Source organism: Ornithorhynchus anatinus, chromosome 6 (assembly GCF_004115215.2).
Source record: "Ornithorhynchus anatinus isolate Pmale09 chromosome 6, mOrnAna1.pri.v4, whole genome shotgun sequence".
In the NCBI taxonomy this organism is placed as follows: Eukaryota; Metazoa; Chordata; class Mammalia; order Monotremata; family Ornithorhynchidae; genus Ornithorhynchus; species Ornithorhynchus anatinus.
Genome location: NC_041733.1, coordinates 34,205,951 through 34,219,892, shown reverse-complemented (window position 1 = coordinate 34,219,892; position 13,942 = coordinate 34,205,951). Strand labels below are relative to the sequence as shown.

At 41.5% G+C, this 13,942-nt stretch overlaps 1 protein-coding gene across 3 annotated transcripts; it reads right to left on the bottom strand.

Annotated features, from left to right (window-relative positions):
• Window positions 1–1,393: 1,393 nt before the first annotated feature.
• On the bottom strand, window positions 1,394–12,500 carry C6H19orf18 (chromosome 6 C19orf18 homolog). 3 transcript variants are annotated; one of them, XM_016227189.3, is made up of 6 exons: window positions 12,261–12,500; window positions 11,997–12,124; window positions 7,761–7,859; window positions 6,660–6,759; window positions 4,097–4,254; window positions 1,394–1,836 (listed from the first exon to the last, which is right to left on the bottom strand). In XM_016227189.3, the coding sequence occupies exons 1-6, from the start codon at window positions 12,326–12,328 to the stop codon at window positions 1,562–1,564; spliced, it is 828 nt and encodes a 275-aa protein (XP_016082675.2). In that variant the 5' UTR covers window positions 12,329–12,500; the 3' UTR covers window positions 1,394–1,561. The 3 variants fall into 3 exon arrangements, with proteins under 3 accessions (XP_016082675.2, XP_007664656.2, XP_007664657.2); XM_007666466.4 differs by having other exon boundaries at window positions 11,997–12,104; XM_007666467.4 differs by having other exon boundaries at window positions 11,997–12,095.
• Between the last annotated feature and the right edge of the window lie 1,442 nt (window positions 12,501–13,942).

Genomic DNA, 13,942 nt, shown 5'->3' with positions numbered 1-13,942 from the left:
CAGCTGACAAGTGGCGGAGCTGGGATTCGAACCCATGCCCTCTGACTCCAAAGCCCGTGCTCTTTCCACTGAGCCACGCTGCTTCTTCTTTTTAATCACATGCCTCTTTAAAAGGATTTTTAAAAAAGGGAGAAAATGATTAAATTCTAGACCAAATGAACGATGGACTCTTTGGTGTCTCTCTTCCTATTGGTCTTGAGGATCTGGGTTGTTTATAGAACACAGTCACTATCTCCTGGGAAATATTCTCTCCGTCTTCCGATTCAAATGTATGGTGACCTCAGTCAGATAATTTGTCATGTGCCCTAAGCTACAATGCCATCAGTCTGTGATGGAATTCACTCTCTTCTATACAAAAAGTGCTTTTTGAAGGCAGCTTTTTTTGGGGGGGATGGTGTCTTTGTTGCTAAAGCAAAAGTGCCATATTCATCTAAAGTAAATAAAAAATATATACAGTTAGCAGAATCCTATAGCTTGGGAAGGACCTCAAGAGATCATAATAATAATGTTGGTATTTGTTAAGCGCTTACTATGTGCAGAGCACTGTTCTAAGCGCTGGGGTAGATACAGGGTAATCAGGTTGTCCCACGTGAGGCTCACAGTCTTCATCCCCATTTTCCAGATGAGGGAACGGAGGCACAGAGAAGTTAAGTGACTTGCCCACAGTCACACAGCGGACATGTGGCAGAGCTGGGATACGAACTCATGACCTCTGACTCCCAAGCCCGGGCTCTTTCCACTGAGCCACGCTGCTTCTCTATCATGAGTTATTCCTGAAAGGTGAAAGCACAAGAGCGAGGTAGTAAACTCCCCATGAGCAGGAATTATGCCTATCAACTCCATTGAACTCTCCCAAGCACTCAGTACAGTGCTCTGCACACGGCAAGCACTGGATAAATATCATTAATCACCAAAAAATACGGTGCTAATTGGCAGAAAGGCCCAATTCGGCTCACGGAAACATGTATTTATTTCCCCAGAATAACCTTGGTAGGGATTGCTGTTTCACACTCATAGTAAATGCTCAATAAATACCACTGATTGATTGATTGATGTGTGTTGGTACATAACTGGCTTCTGTAATGGACAAATAAATGCTGAGATCCCTCTGACCAAGTGTTAGCCTGAAGGTCGCTGGTGTTTAAAGGTCGCTGGTGTTTAAAGCCCCTCTTCCACTTGGTTCCCCACCATAGCAGCCTTTTCCTTCCTTTTCCAAGCACCATCTCCTCGTTTCCTCTTCCCCCTACCCTCCCTCCAGCCTTGCCCCCAGACCTCATGGCGGGGAAAGTCAGGAAAAGTGAGCAAATGTCCAGTATCCACTCTGATGAGACACCAAAGTGCTATGGGGTTCGCTTCCCACAGCTCCATTCTCAATTAACATCACAGATTCTCCTGCTGTTTCCACTTGGTTCTTTGTTATTCAGAAAAGGTAATATTTTTAAAAAGTTATTGCCTCATACAATATATTTATTTTCCTTCCTATCCCTCCACTTTGATTTTCATTTTGTCTCACGTTCCAGTTCCAGTTGCGTTACTGTTGATTCCAGTTTGCTTCCGTTCCTTACGGGGTCTTGTTTTCAGAAACCTCGGTGCTAAAACTCTTATTTATTTGTTCTCTTCCTTTTTCTCGTTCCATCTTCTTTTTTAAATGTTTCATTTTCCTTGCCAATTTTTTGATTTGTTTTTCATGCTTTGCTTTTCGTGATTTTACTTTTACCAGCTCTGATGTTATGATCCCCCCTCTGGATGTAGGATCTTTGTCTGAGTAATCATTCTTTTTTTCCTTTTTCCTCTCTCTTCTTTTTTTTTTCTTTTTCTCCATTTCAGATTTCAAAACTAAAATGAAATACATGTGGAGTAAGCACCTATCTGTGAACAAGAGGCTAGAGAGTCGATGGGGGGGAGGGTGGTGATAACTGGAACATTATGGGACGGGGATCTGGTGATTAAGTGAAAGTCGGAATGGGGTCCTGGCTTTGTGGAAACCGTACCAGGTGTGAAGCTCGGGCTCAGGGTGGCAGAACGAGTAATCCAGGGGCATAAAAAAAGTGCCCGTAGGCCTTGTGTAGGGTAGCAATGGGGAAGGGAGGAGGAGGGACAGAGTCATGGAGGACCTGGGAGAATAATAAGAATAACCATGAGAGAAACAGTGTGGTTTAGTAGATAGAGCATGGGTCTGGGAGTCAGAGGCCCTGGCTCCGCCATTTGCCTGCTGTGCGTTTTGGGGCAAGTCGCTTCACATCTCTGTGCTTCAGTTTCTCCATCCACAAAATGGGGATTCAATACCTGTGCGCCTTCCTAATGATAATGTTGGTATTTGTTAAGCGCTTACTATGTGCAGAGCACCGTTCTAAGCGCTGGGGAAGATACAGGGTCATCAGGTTGTCCCATGTGAGGCTCACAGTCTCAATCTCCATTTTACAGATGAGGGAACTGAGGCACAGAGAAGTTATGTGACTTGCCCACAGTCACACAGCTGACAAGTGGCAGAGCCGGGATTCGAACCTGTGACCTCTGACTCTCAAGCCCATGTTCGTTCCACTGAGCCACACTGCTTCTCTATTTAGACTGTGGACTAGGGACTCTATCCGTGTGGGATAGGGAATGTATTCAGCCTGATTAACTTGTATCTATCCCAGTGCTTGGAATAGGGCTTGATATATAGTAAGGCTTAACGAATGCCATAAAAAAACTAAAAAACTAAACTGGGGTGTTTAGGTGCTTACTGTGGTGGGGGTATTATGATGATGATGATAACTATATTTATTAAATGCTTACTGTGTTCCAAGCACTGTATTATTGTAGGGTAGGTCCAAGACCTTTAAATATTGCACAGTCTCTGTCCCGCATGGTGACCACAGATTAAGTAGGAGGGAATATGATTTAATCCCTATTTTTACAGATGAGAAAACTGAGGCACAGAGAAGTTACGTGACTTGGCCAAGGTCACACATCTAGCAAGTGGCAGACCCGGAATTAGAACCCAGGTCCTCTAACCCCCAGGCCTTTTTCTTTCCAATGGGCCACTGGACTTCGTAAACACCATATGCTAATACTGTCCTAAGCACTGTGGTAGGTACAATATAAATCAGGTCAAACACATTTCCTGTCCCACATGGGGCTCGCAGTCTAAGTGGGAGGGAGAACATAGCCTATCTTCATTTTACAAATGAGGAAACTGAAGCACTGAGAAGTCAAGTGCATTGCCCAAGGGAACAGAGCAGGCATGTAGCAGGGGCAGAATTAGAATCCAAGTCCTCTATCACTAAGTTCTGTGCTGTTTCCATTAGGCCCTACTGCTTCAAAAAATATCAAAACTATGAGACTTTGTGCCAGTTGGATAAAATGTGGAGAAACTGGCAAGTGCTTTCTTCTTCCCTTCCCCTATTCCCCCTACCCCTTTAAAAACTCCACACTAAATTTGTAGGTAAGCATTCATTGTAGGTGATCTTATCCCAGTCCCTAACTACCCTAGCAAAGTAAACTGAAAAAAGCAGGCCATTATTCAGATGATTTAGGACAAAAGCCCTTGTCATCCACCTTGTGGCGTAAATTACTCCAATACTTATTTCAAATCTCGACAGCAGTCTGGTAAGACAGACCTAGCCCAAAATAAAAAGTATTCATTTTAATTGCTGTGTGTAAATATATATGAGGTGAAAATGTGCTTGATTGAATTATGAAAGGAAATAAAATGAATCCCATTGCCATTCTCTACTTGTGAACTGCAATGTAAAATGAAATACCTTATTTGTGTCAGATTTTAAATCCTAATTGACAAGATGGAGAAGCAGATTTAGTTTGGTTCCATGTTTAGTTTAAAGAAGTGAAGCAATTGTGAAAGACCAAAAGAAACTGGGTGAGGAAAGGGGCCTTTGGTGAAAGTGAAGTTTTTTTTTAAAATGATCCCAGAATGACAAAAATGGTATTCATTTACTCCCTGGAAATTTAAGGGCATTTTTCACCTTCCGTTACCATTAGTGTCACTCATTTCAGACCCATATTTCCCCTGAAAGGCATTTTAGAATCATTAGCTTGACTTTGGTTAGTGACTATAGAAGGTGAAACTGTTGAATAAATAGGACGAATAGTGTACCTGAGAGGATGACACTTTCTGTTTCATCCTGATTTGATGGAAGTAAATGAGCTGCTTCATCATCTTCTTTTTCTTCCTTTTTCTTGTTACTTTTCCAAAATGAAAGCTTATCCTGAAGTGAAGTAGGTTCCTCTTCTTCTTCCTTTGCTAGCTGTTTACTAGGGAAAGGCAAATACATTTAGGTTGTATAAAACAGGCAATTACTACAGTTTTAATACTAACACTCTTTAATAGTGATTGAGGCATTTTCATTTACCATACTTAAATATATCTCCCCAAATCATTTTGTTTCCCAAATTAGGAAAGAGAACCAACTGGATTCTTGTGACAGGATATAGACCCTGTTTGAAGTATTAGAAAGGTGAAGCTCACTTCTATTTCTGGCAAAATAGGAGAATTTGTAGTTGAGTTTAGGATTAATAAGAATTTAGACAATGGAGGAAGCCTTTCTCATTCATTCATTCAATTGTATTTATTGAGCGCTTCTCCTCACCCTCCCTCCCTTTCGCATCATCCATCCACATCCAGTCCATAGCCCCAAAGCACTTAACCCAGCTCCATATCCAAAACACTTAGGTACGTATCTTTAAACTCTGCTGTTTTCCCTATTTGTAATTAATTTTAATGTCTGTCTAAACTAAATTATATAATCCACGAGGGCAGGTATCATGCCTACCAAATCTATTGTACTCTCCCAAGCACTTGATATGGTGCCCTGCAAACAGTAAGAGCGCAGTAAACACCACTGATTGCTTGTAAGGGATTGGACTTAGTGGAAAGAGCATGATACTCATGTGCTGTATGGCTTTTGGCAAGTGGCTAACCTTTCTGTGCCTCTGTTTCCTCATCTGTAAAATGGAAATCTGCTCTTCCTTTCTCTTAGTTGAGTCTACACAGGGCGGGGACTGTGTCTGATCGAATTATCTTGTGACTTACTCCAATATTTAGCAAGGCGTTTAGCCCATAGGGTGCTTAATGAATCTGATATGCCTAATTGCCTAATCACATATAGTGAGAGGAACAGGCAGATGTATTATATTTAAGTTTTCAAAAGCCTTTTGACAAGATTCTACAACAAAGCCTTTAAAAAAAAAAACCCACAAAAAAAAAACCTTAGTAAACATGGGTTTAAAAGAAATGTTCGGACATAGATAGAAAACTGCCTAGAAGCTGGGTCTTTCCTGGATGTAAATATTCTGGATGGAGGTGTTCTGGGGAAGGCAAAGGACGTCCTCTGGGATACAAGTTAATCAGGCTGGTTGCAGTCCCTGTCCCACAAATACTGTACACTCCCAAGCGCTTAGTACAGTGCTTTGCATGTAATCAGAGCTCAATATATACGATTGAATTGAATGAATGAATGAACATGGGGCTCACAGTCAAGTACATGGGGCTCGCAGTCAAGTTAGGAGGGAGAACATCTATTCAATCCCCATTTTTCAGTTGAAGAATTGCAGTTTTGCAGTTGTACTTGGATTAGCATCCTTTATTTTCCCCTCTCCCAGCCCCACAGCACTTCTGTACATATCTGTAATGTCTTTATATTAATGCCTGCCTCCCCCTCTAGAATGTAAACTCACTGTGGGCAGGGAATGTTTCTACCCACTCTGTTGTAATGTACTTTCCCCATTGCTTAGTACAGGGCTCTGCACACAGTAAGAGCTCAGTAAATATAAATTGACTGATTGACTCTGAGGATCTCATTCTGATAGGGAAACAGGGTTAACACAAATGTAGGTATATATAGACTTCAAAGAAACCCATGTAAATGGAGGCATTCCTAGATGCTATGGGAATTAGACTTACTGAAGTAATCAGTCAGGGTTTATTAATCTGGGGAGCCTATGTGGGCTTTTAGTACAGTTGTAGAGTGGATGGATAGGGTTTGATAAAGAGAAAGAATCTACTAGTTGATCACTTACTGAACACTTTCTGTGTACAGAGCACTGTACTTAACATTTGGGGAATTACATTACAAGAGAGTTGGTAGACTTTGTCCATACGGAGTTTACAGTCTAGAGTGGGACACAGGCATTAATATAAATAAATAAATTACGGTTATGTACTTAAGTGCCTAATGTACATAAATAAAGAGACATAAAGGTGAACCAAACATATTCAGTGAAGGAAGGCCTTTTTTCTCTTTTTTGGAATTCTTGCTTCGTAGTCCTATGTCACTTGAAACTTAAATATTCTTCTATACCCTTGAACATGATTGTGATCTTTTTTCAATGGTATTTGTTAAGCGTTTACTATGTGCCAGGCATTTTACTAAGCACTGGGGTGGATACAAGTTAAGCAGATTGGACACAGTCCATGTCCCACATGGGTCTCACAGTCTTAATCCCCATTTTATAGATGAGGTAACTGAGGCACAGAGAAGTGAAGTGACTTGCCCGAGGTCATATAGCAGACAAGTTGTGGAGCTGGGATTAAAACCCAGCTCCTTCTGACTTTCAAGCCCGTGTTCTATCCACTCACTAAGACATAATATGAAGATATCTCGAATCACAAGCAGAATGAGTCAACATATATGCAGTGAATTTAGGTGACAAGCTCTTACCAGATCCAGTACCAAACTGCCAGTCCCCCGGCCAGAGCGAACCCAATGGAGGTACAGCCAATCACGATGATTTGAGAGAGAGCTGGCCGGTGTTCGATCACTGTATAAAGTGAGCAAATCGTCTTTTTTTTTTTTTTAAGCCATTGAAAATTGCCCACATTTTCTACTAGAACTTAGTTGATTAATTACTATACTGGCTAATTCATCTGATTACTATACTAATATTTTACAAGCACTAACATGCTTTGTACTTCAAAAAGCTGACTTTGTAATACCAGAGATCACCCCAATGCTTTTATTTTAACCTAATTGGGGAAAACATAAATTCATGCTGCAGAGAGTCATTGAATGTCAATAAAAATTAATTTTTCAATGCTGAGGTTTACTTGTGACACTTCCACAATGTATGTTATACTCAGATTAGGGTTTTCCATTCTGAAAGCTTCTGGGTAACAGCACCATGAATGACACCCTTGTCTTTCTGGGTCTCCTCAGTCTCTGTTGTATGTGGTGGTTAAAGTGATTTGGGGTGTGATACGTGGAGCGGAAGAGCAATAGAAAAGAGGACAAAAACTGGCATCCTCAAAGGTAACAGAAATTATAGTTTAAATTGAACATTTCCTGAACATAGACTGCTCAAGACATCTGCAAGGAATTTTCTTCTCCTTGCCATTTTTGGAAGGCATTTCAGGAGGAGGAAGTTGGGGTATGTATGCCCCTTTTGGATCTGGGGTTTTCTCAGACATAATCTTTCTCAGGACCCTGGATTCAAGCAGTAGATTGGGTCGGCCTTGTTTTGCCTACTACTCCCTAAATAATTAGGGGATTAACAGCTTCCTCATGAATCCATGTGACTCCTGCCCTGAAGCATGTTGAGCTTCTCTGACCAGAATCCGTGGAAACTAAAAATGATACTTGGTCCAGGGTGATTTGAACCTTAAGATGTTATTCTCAAGAACAAGTATTTAATAGTAGTCCATTAATTCATATGCATGTTACTCGTAATGAGATCTCCTATTGAAACGAAATCTAAACCAATGGTTTAGGAAACATCTATCCACAAAAATATATGACTATTGATGAGAGTCAAATTTCATGAACCTCTATTCCAGTTGATGGCTCTCTTGTGCAGAGAGTGTTCTTCTAAGCGATCAGATAGATGGGTATGCTTTTTGATGTCAGTCCCACTTCTTAAGCTTTCTGGAATAAAAAAAGAGATTCTAGAAAGGAAGTTTATTTAAAATTATAGCAGGATAGCACAACGGAGAAACAGGATACTCACCAGAACAATTTTAAAAAGATCCATACAAAGAAAGGCCATTGTATTGTGAGGTACTATAGCGTACATCCTCTGAGCATATCAGCTTTAGATACAAACATTTACTAAGTGATGATGATATTTAAGTGCTTACTATTTGTCACTAAGTACTGTAATAAGTGCTGGGGTAGATACTGGATAATTAGGCTGGACAGAGTCCCTGACATGGGGCACACAGTCTACACGGGAGGGAGACCTCGTATTGCATCCCCATTTTACAGATGATGAAACCGAGGAGCTGAGAAGTGAAGCGACTTACCCAAGGTCATAGAGCAGGCAGGGGGCAGAGCCGGGTTTAGAACTCAAGTCCTCTGACTCCCAGGCCCATGCTCCTTCCACTAGGCCATGCTGAGATGCTAGGTAAAGGCAGCTAATTCTTACTACTGACCTTTGTCTTCTTCTCTGAAACTGCAGCAATGTGCTTTCAGATCTGATTAGGGATAAACAGTTTACCTCTGGCCCTTCCCTAATTTTTTTATGGTATTTGTTAAGCACTTAGTATGTGCCAGGCACTGTACTTAAGCCCTGGGGTCAAGACAACCTAATCAGGTTGGACACAGTCCACGTTCCTTCCAGTGGAAAGAGCGCGGGCTTGGGAGTCAGAGGTCAGGGGTTCTAATCCCGGCTCCGCCGCTAGTCAGCTGTGTGACCTTGGGCAAGTCACTTAACTTCTCTGTGCCTCAGTTACCTCATCTGTCAAATGGGGATTAAAAAAAAAACTGTGAGCCCGACGTGGGACGAGCTGATCACCTTGTATCCCCCAGTGCTTAGAACAGTGCTTTGCACATAGTAAGTGCTTAACAAATACCACAATTTTTTTTTTTCCAAATGGAGCTCACAGTCTTAATCCCCATTTTGCGGGTGAGGGAACTGAGGCACAGGGAAGTTAAGTGGCTTACTCAAGGTCACAAGTAGTCAAGTGGAAGAGCTGGGATTAAAACTCTGACTCCCAGGCCCATGCTCTTTCCACTAAATCACACTGCTTCTCCAAATTCAGCAAACCCATCTTCTCAAGTATTGGCAGTGTTCAGAGAAAAAACTGTTAATAATTGAGAAGGGGGCTGGATCAAGATAAAGTTTCCTTTACCAGAGATTGCAAAATCTCTGATGAAGCAGTGTGGTCTACTGGATAGAGAATGGGCCTGGGAGTCCGAAGGACCTGCGATCTAATGCTGTCTCCCTAACTTGTCTGCTGTATGACCTTGGCAAGTTTCTTAACTTTTCTGTGCCTCAGTTACTATAATCTATAAAATGGGGATTGAGACTGTGAGCCCCACGAGGGACATGGACTGTGTCCAACCTATTTACCCCACCGCTTAGTACAGTGTCTGGCACACAGTAAGCACTTAAAAAACACCATTGAAAAAAGAAAACAAAACCAAAAAAACCCTTTACATTTAGGGTGAAAGAATCAGCTAACTTCTTAACGGTGGTTCAGTCAGTTCACTGGGTGGAATGGGAACTGCTTCAAGATTGGTTTGACTTAGGTATTTGAATAAATTGGGATAAATGAGGTACTTTGCTTTTATGGCTAGCAAAAAAAGTATTTTGTCAGACACTTCCAGGCGCCTGTCATGACTTGTTTGTAATAGGGATGGTTTGGTCTGTTTACAAGGAAGCTGGGAAGCCAGGGTGAGAAGTGAATCATTTTATTGCCTTTGCCTTCCCCTAAGGAAAATTAGGCCCAATTGTGCTCAATTTACTGGTATTATTCAACTGGTCTGTTTGTTATGGATTAATCTGTGACAGCCTGAAAAGGGATATTTAGAACATCTCAGAATAGGAATGGTTAGCTTGTTGGTTAGCATTCAATCTCAATTGAGCACTTACTGTGAGCAGAGTACTGTACTAGAGTCCAATACAACAATAAACAGACACATTCCTTGCCCACAATGAGCTTACAGTCTAGATGGGAGGAGACAGACATCAATACCAATAAATAATTTACAGATATGTACATAAGTGCTGTGGGGCTGGGAGTGGGGAAAAACAAAGAGAGGAAGTCAGCAAAAGGGAGTGGGAGAAGAGTTTCCTTCTAAAAGAGGGGTTTAGTCTGGAAGGTCTCTTAGAGGAGATGTGATTTCAATAAGGCTGTGAAAGGGGGGAGAGTAATTGTCCTTTGGATTCCAGAAGGGAGGGCATTCCAGGCCACAGGCAGGACTTGGTGATGGCGAGCTAGTCAAGATCGCTTTTCCCTCACCGGGATTTGGGGAAAGAGGGCCGTCTGGGCAAATGGAACAGCTCTGCTAGAACAGCTTTAGGGCCAGCAGATCAGAACTCACAGACCACTAAATACAAGAATGTCAAGGATGCTGGCTGGATAGTTCTGGGATCTTCCAGGAGGGTCTGGAGTGGAGCTCCCTGGGTCAAGTTTACCATCCCTCAAGCTTCTCTAGACAGACCAAACACTTGGGGATCTGGTTGGCTGAGTACTGCTCTTATTCCCACTGCCTAACTCTCGCTCAGTGGGACATCAAATTTAAGAAATAGTGATTCAGTAATATCACCGAATTGTAGAGCGGAAGAATTATGATATCCAAGCTCAGTAAGAACCAGTTTGGGCCCTAGTTCCTTACTTTTTAAGTAGGGTGGAGTAGAGCCCTTCCTCTTTTAGTGCTTCTGCTTCTTGCATTTTCCCTACTTCCTGGTAAGCATGCCAACTTTGCTCCCAGTTTCATGCAAGCCAGGGGAAAAAGCACTGCTTTGGAAATCTGGAGATTGGGGTTTTAATGCCAATTCTGCCTCTGCTTCTGGCTAACATCCATCAGTCAGTAAGTCAATTATATTTAATGAGTGCTTACTGTGTACTAAGCACTTGAGAAAGTGCCACAGAGTTGGGCAGACACAATCCCTACCCACAGTGACTTTACAGTGTAGAGGGGAGGAGGTATACATGGAAAAAAAACTAATAATAATTGAGGTATTTGTTAAGCACTTACTACATGCCAAGCACTGAACTAAATGCTAGAGTAGATACAATATAAGCAGATTGGATACAGTCCCTTTCCTATATAAGGCTCACAGTCTAAGGGGGAAGGTGGATAGAGATCTAATATCCTTCTTACAGATGAGGAAACAGCACCAGGAAGTTGGATGATTTGTCTAAGATCACACCCCTGACAAGTGGATGGGTTGGAATTAGGAACTAGGTTTCCTGACTCATAGGCCTGTGCTCTTTCCATTAGGTCATGCTGCTTCTCAAGGATCTCTACTTATTTTCAGAGGAATAAAGCATTCGCAACTCGGTAACTTTAGGAGAAGAATGAACTTAAGACAACATGCGAGGACTCGGACATGTGGTTGTATAGGCCTTAACCGAGGGAGACTGGTGGTGGTGACTGAGGGTGAAATCTATCCGGGTCACCAAGGGGGTAACGGCCACTGGCATCTTTGCAGATAAACTGACATAAATGCTGAATACCCATCTCTCCACTCCACCCCAAGGCCTTCCTTTCTTAGAGATAGGCTTCCTTGAGGCATTGCAGATAGAAAAGAAAGTATTTTGGTGGTAATGAACTTCTGAGAGTTGAGACAAATAATACTGTTCCTCTCCCAGAAACTGGACCGTTGTTTATTATGCTATTTTTGCTAGGATTTTACAATTACTGTTTTAGTGCATTTTTCTGTCTTAAGTTAATTTGGTTCCTGCTTTCAATAACAGATCAGTGGAAACACTTCCCCTATGAAAAACAGAGGTAGTAGCTATGCAGCTAAATACTTGAAACAAACTTCAGTCAGTCAGAAATTGTCCAGTCCCAAAATGATCTTGTCAGATTATAGATTTTTGTTTGCTGCAATACTTAGAGCTGTAATGTTTTTGTTGACAACTCACAGAGAGAGGAAATAATTCAGTGGCACACATAGAGCGTCACAGTTATTCCCTGACCAAATGTTTGTCTAAATGACCAGACAATCTTTTTTTTCAATTAACATACATATAAACATTAGAGCAGACTAGTTTCATTCTGTCCTTCTAAAAATCGTACTGAGAGAAGATTTAATTAAACTACATGGCTTACCTGGTTGAGGTGGAGAGAAATGGAAATGAATTGGGATTTTAAGCAATTCATCTTCATTAGATTGGAGGGGCTTTGAAATCCTGAGCTGGTCATAGACTTCTGCGGGAGCTACAAAATGTTTTTGATTACTGTCGTGAAAATAAAATTGGAAGCAGTAAAATATAACTGCCTGGAGATTAAACCTTTAGTTTTCCTAATGTAAACACTGCAGAAGGATAAATTTATACCTTAAGTCTCTCACTTATCCAATTAGCTTGCCCTCACCTGAATTCACGTGGTAGGAATGAAGTGGAAATTCCACTGAAAAGACTGAAAGCATAAGCCAAAACCATCTTGGCAACTGAATCATTTTAACCCACTTAACAATTTTATCCTGGTGAGGAAAGGGAATATATTGCCAATCAGAAGAAGTAAATTTCTCTATATCTATCCCATTTTCAAACCAATCCATATATGCTCTGACTCAAAAGAGCAGTCTTTCCCAGTTTGTGGATTCTTAAGTTGCGTATTATGAGATCACACGGTAGCAATCTGTTCTTATGGAACAGAAGCAGTAGTGTCGTAACATAATTCCAAACCAGAACTAAAACAGGCAAAGGCATAATTGGCAAGAGAAAGCAGATTAAAATCAGGACTTTTATCTGGTACCTTTTCCCATGTGTGAGTGTGTGTGTGTCTGTGTGTGCGCACACCAGGAGGGTGGAAAATTTCCTTCTTTATTATGAAGTACTTCCCTCTCCCCACCCCCTTTTCTCTTTTGTGAATGTGCTTCAAATGTGAAAAACTTCTTTGTGTCATGAGACGGGAAAGTCTATTTTTTACATCAACTCACATATATGTATATGTGTGTGTATATATGCCCAAATTATACACACACACACACACACACACACATGCTCTAATGTGAGATTTATGTATGTGTGTGTGTGTGTGCATGCGTATGCATCTGTGTCTCAGATTACAACCATCTTGTACCATTTGATGCCTTACCCAATCCTGAGTTACAAGCAAAAACATTGAAATAACGATAATGGGCAGCACATTGAAGGACAGACTTTGTGTGTGTGTGTGTGAGTGTGTATACGTGTGTTTGTGGTAGCACAGTGTGGCCTAGACTGTTGGGCTCTTTTCAGCCACACTCCTATCCATATGTGATTTCATAATTGTGTCCGTTTATTTGTACTGATGTCTGTCTCTCCCCTCTAGACTATGAGCTTGTTGTGTACAAGTACTGTCACTCTTTATTGTTGTACTGTACTTTCCCAAGTGCTTAGTACAGTGCTCTGTACACAGTAAGTGCTTAGTAAATATGATTGAATGAATAATAATAGTTATTATTTAATCCCCATTACCCAGATGAGGAAACAGAGGCCTAAAGAAGGTGACTTGCCCAAGGTCACGCAGCAGGCACGTGGCGGAGCTGGGATTAGAACCCAGGTCCTCTGACTCCCAGGGCTACACTCTTTCCATTAGGTTATGTTAATAATAATAACTTTGGTATTAAGTGCTTACTGTGTGCAGAGCACTGTTCTATGTGCTGGGGTAGATACAGGGTAATCAGGTTGTCCCACGGGAGGCTCACAATCTTAATCCCCATTTTACAGATGAGGTAACTGAGACCCAGAGAAGTGAAGTGACTTGTCCACAGTCACACAGCTGACAAGTGGCAGATCCGGGATTCGAACCCATGACCTCTGCCTCCCAAGCCCAGGCTCTTTCCACTGAGCCACGCTGTTACATTAGTACTCCTCTGTGCTCTCAACTTATTATATACAATGGAGGACTGTCTGTCTTCCCCCATTAGATTGTGAACTCTTTGCAGTCAAGGCAATGTGTTTTATTCTGTGTTTGTTTCACTCTTTCAGTCAATCAGTGATATTTATTGAGTTCTTACTTTGTACAGAGCCCTTACTAAGCTTTTGGGAGACTACAAGCTCCCAAGAACA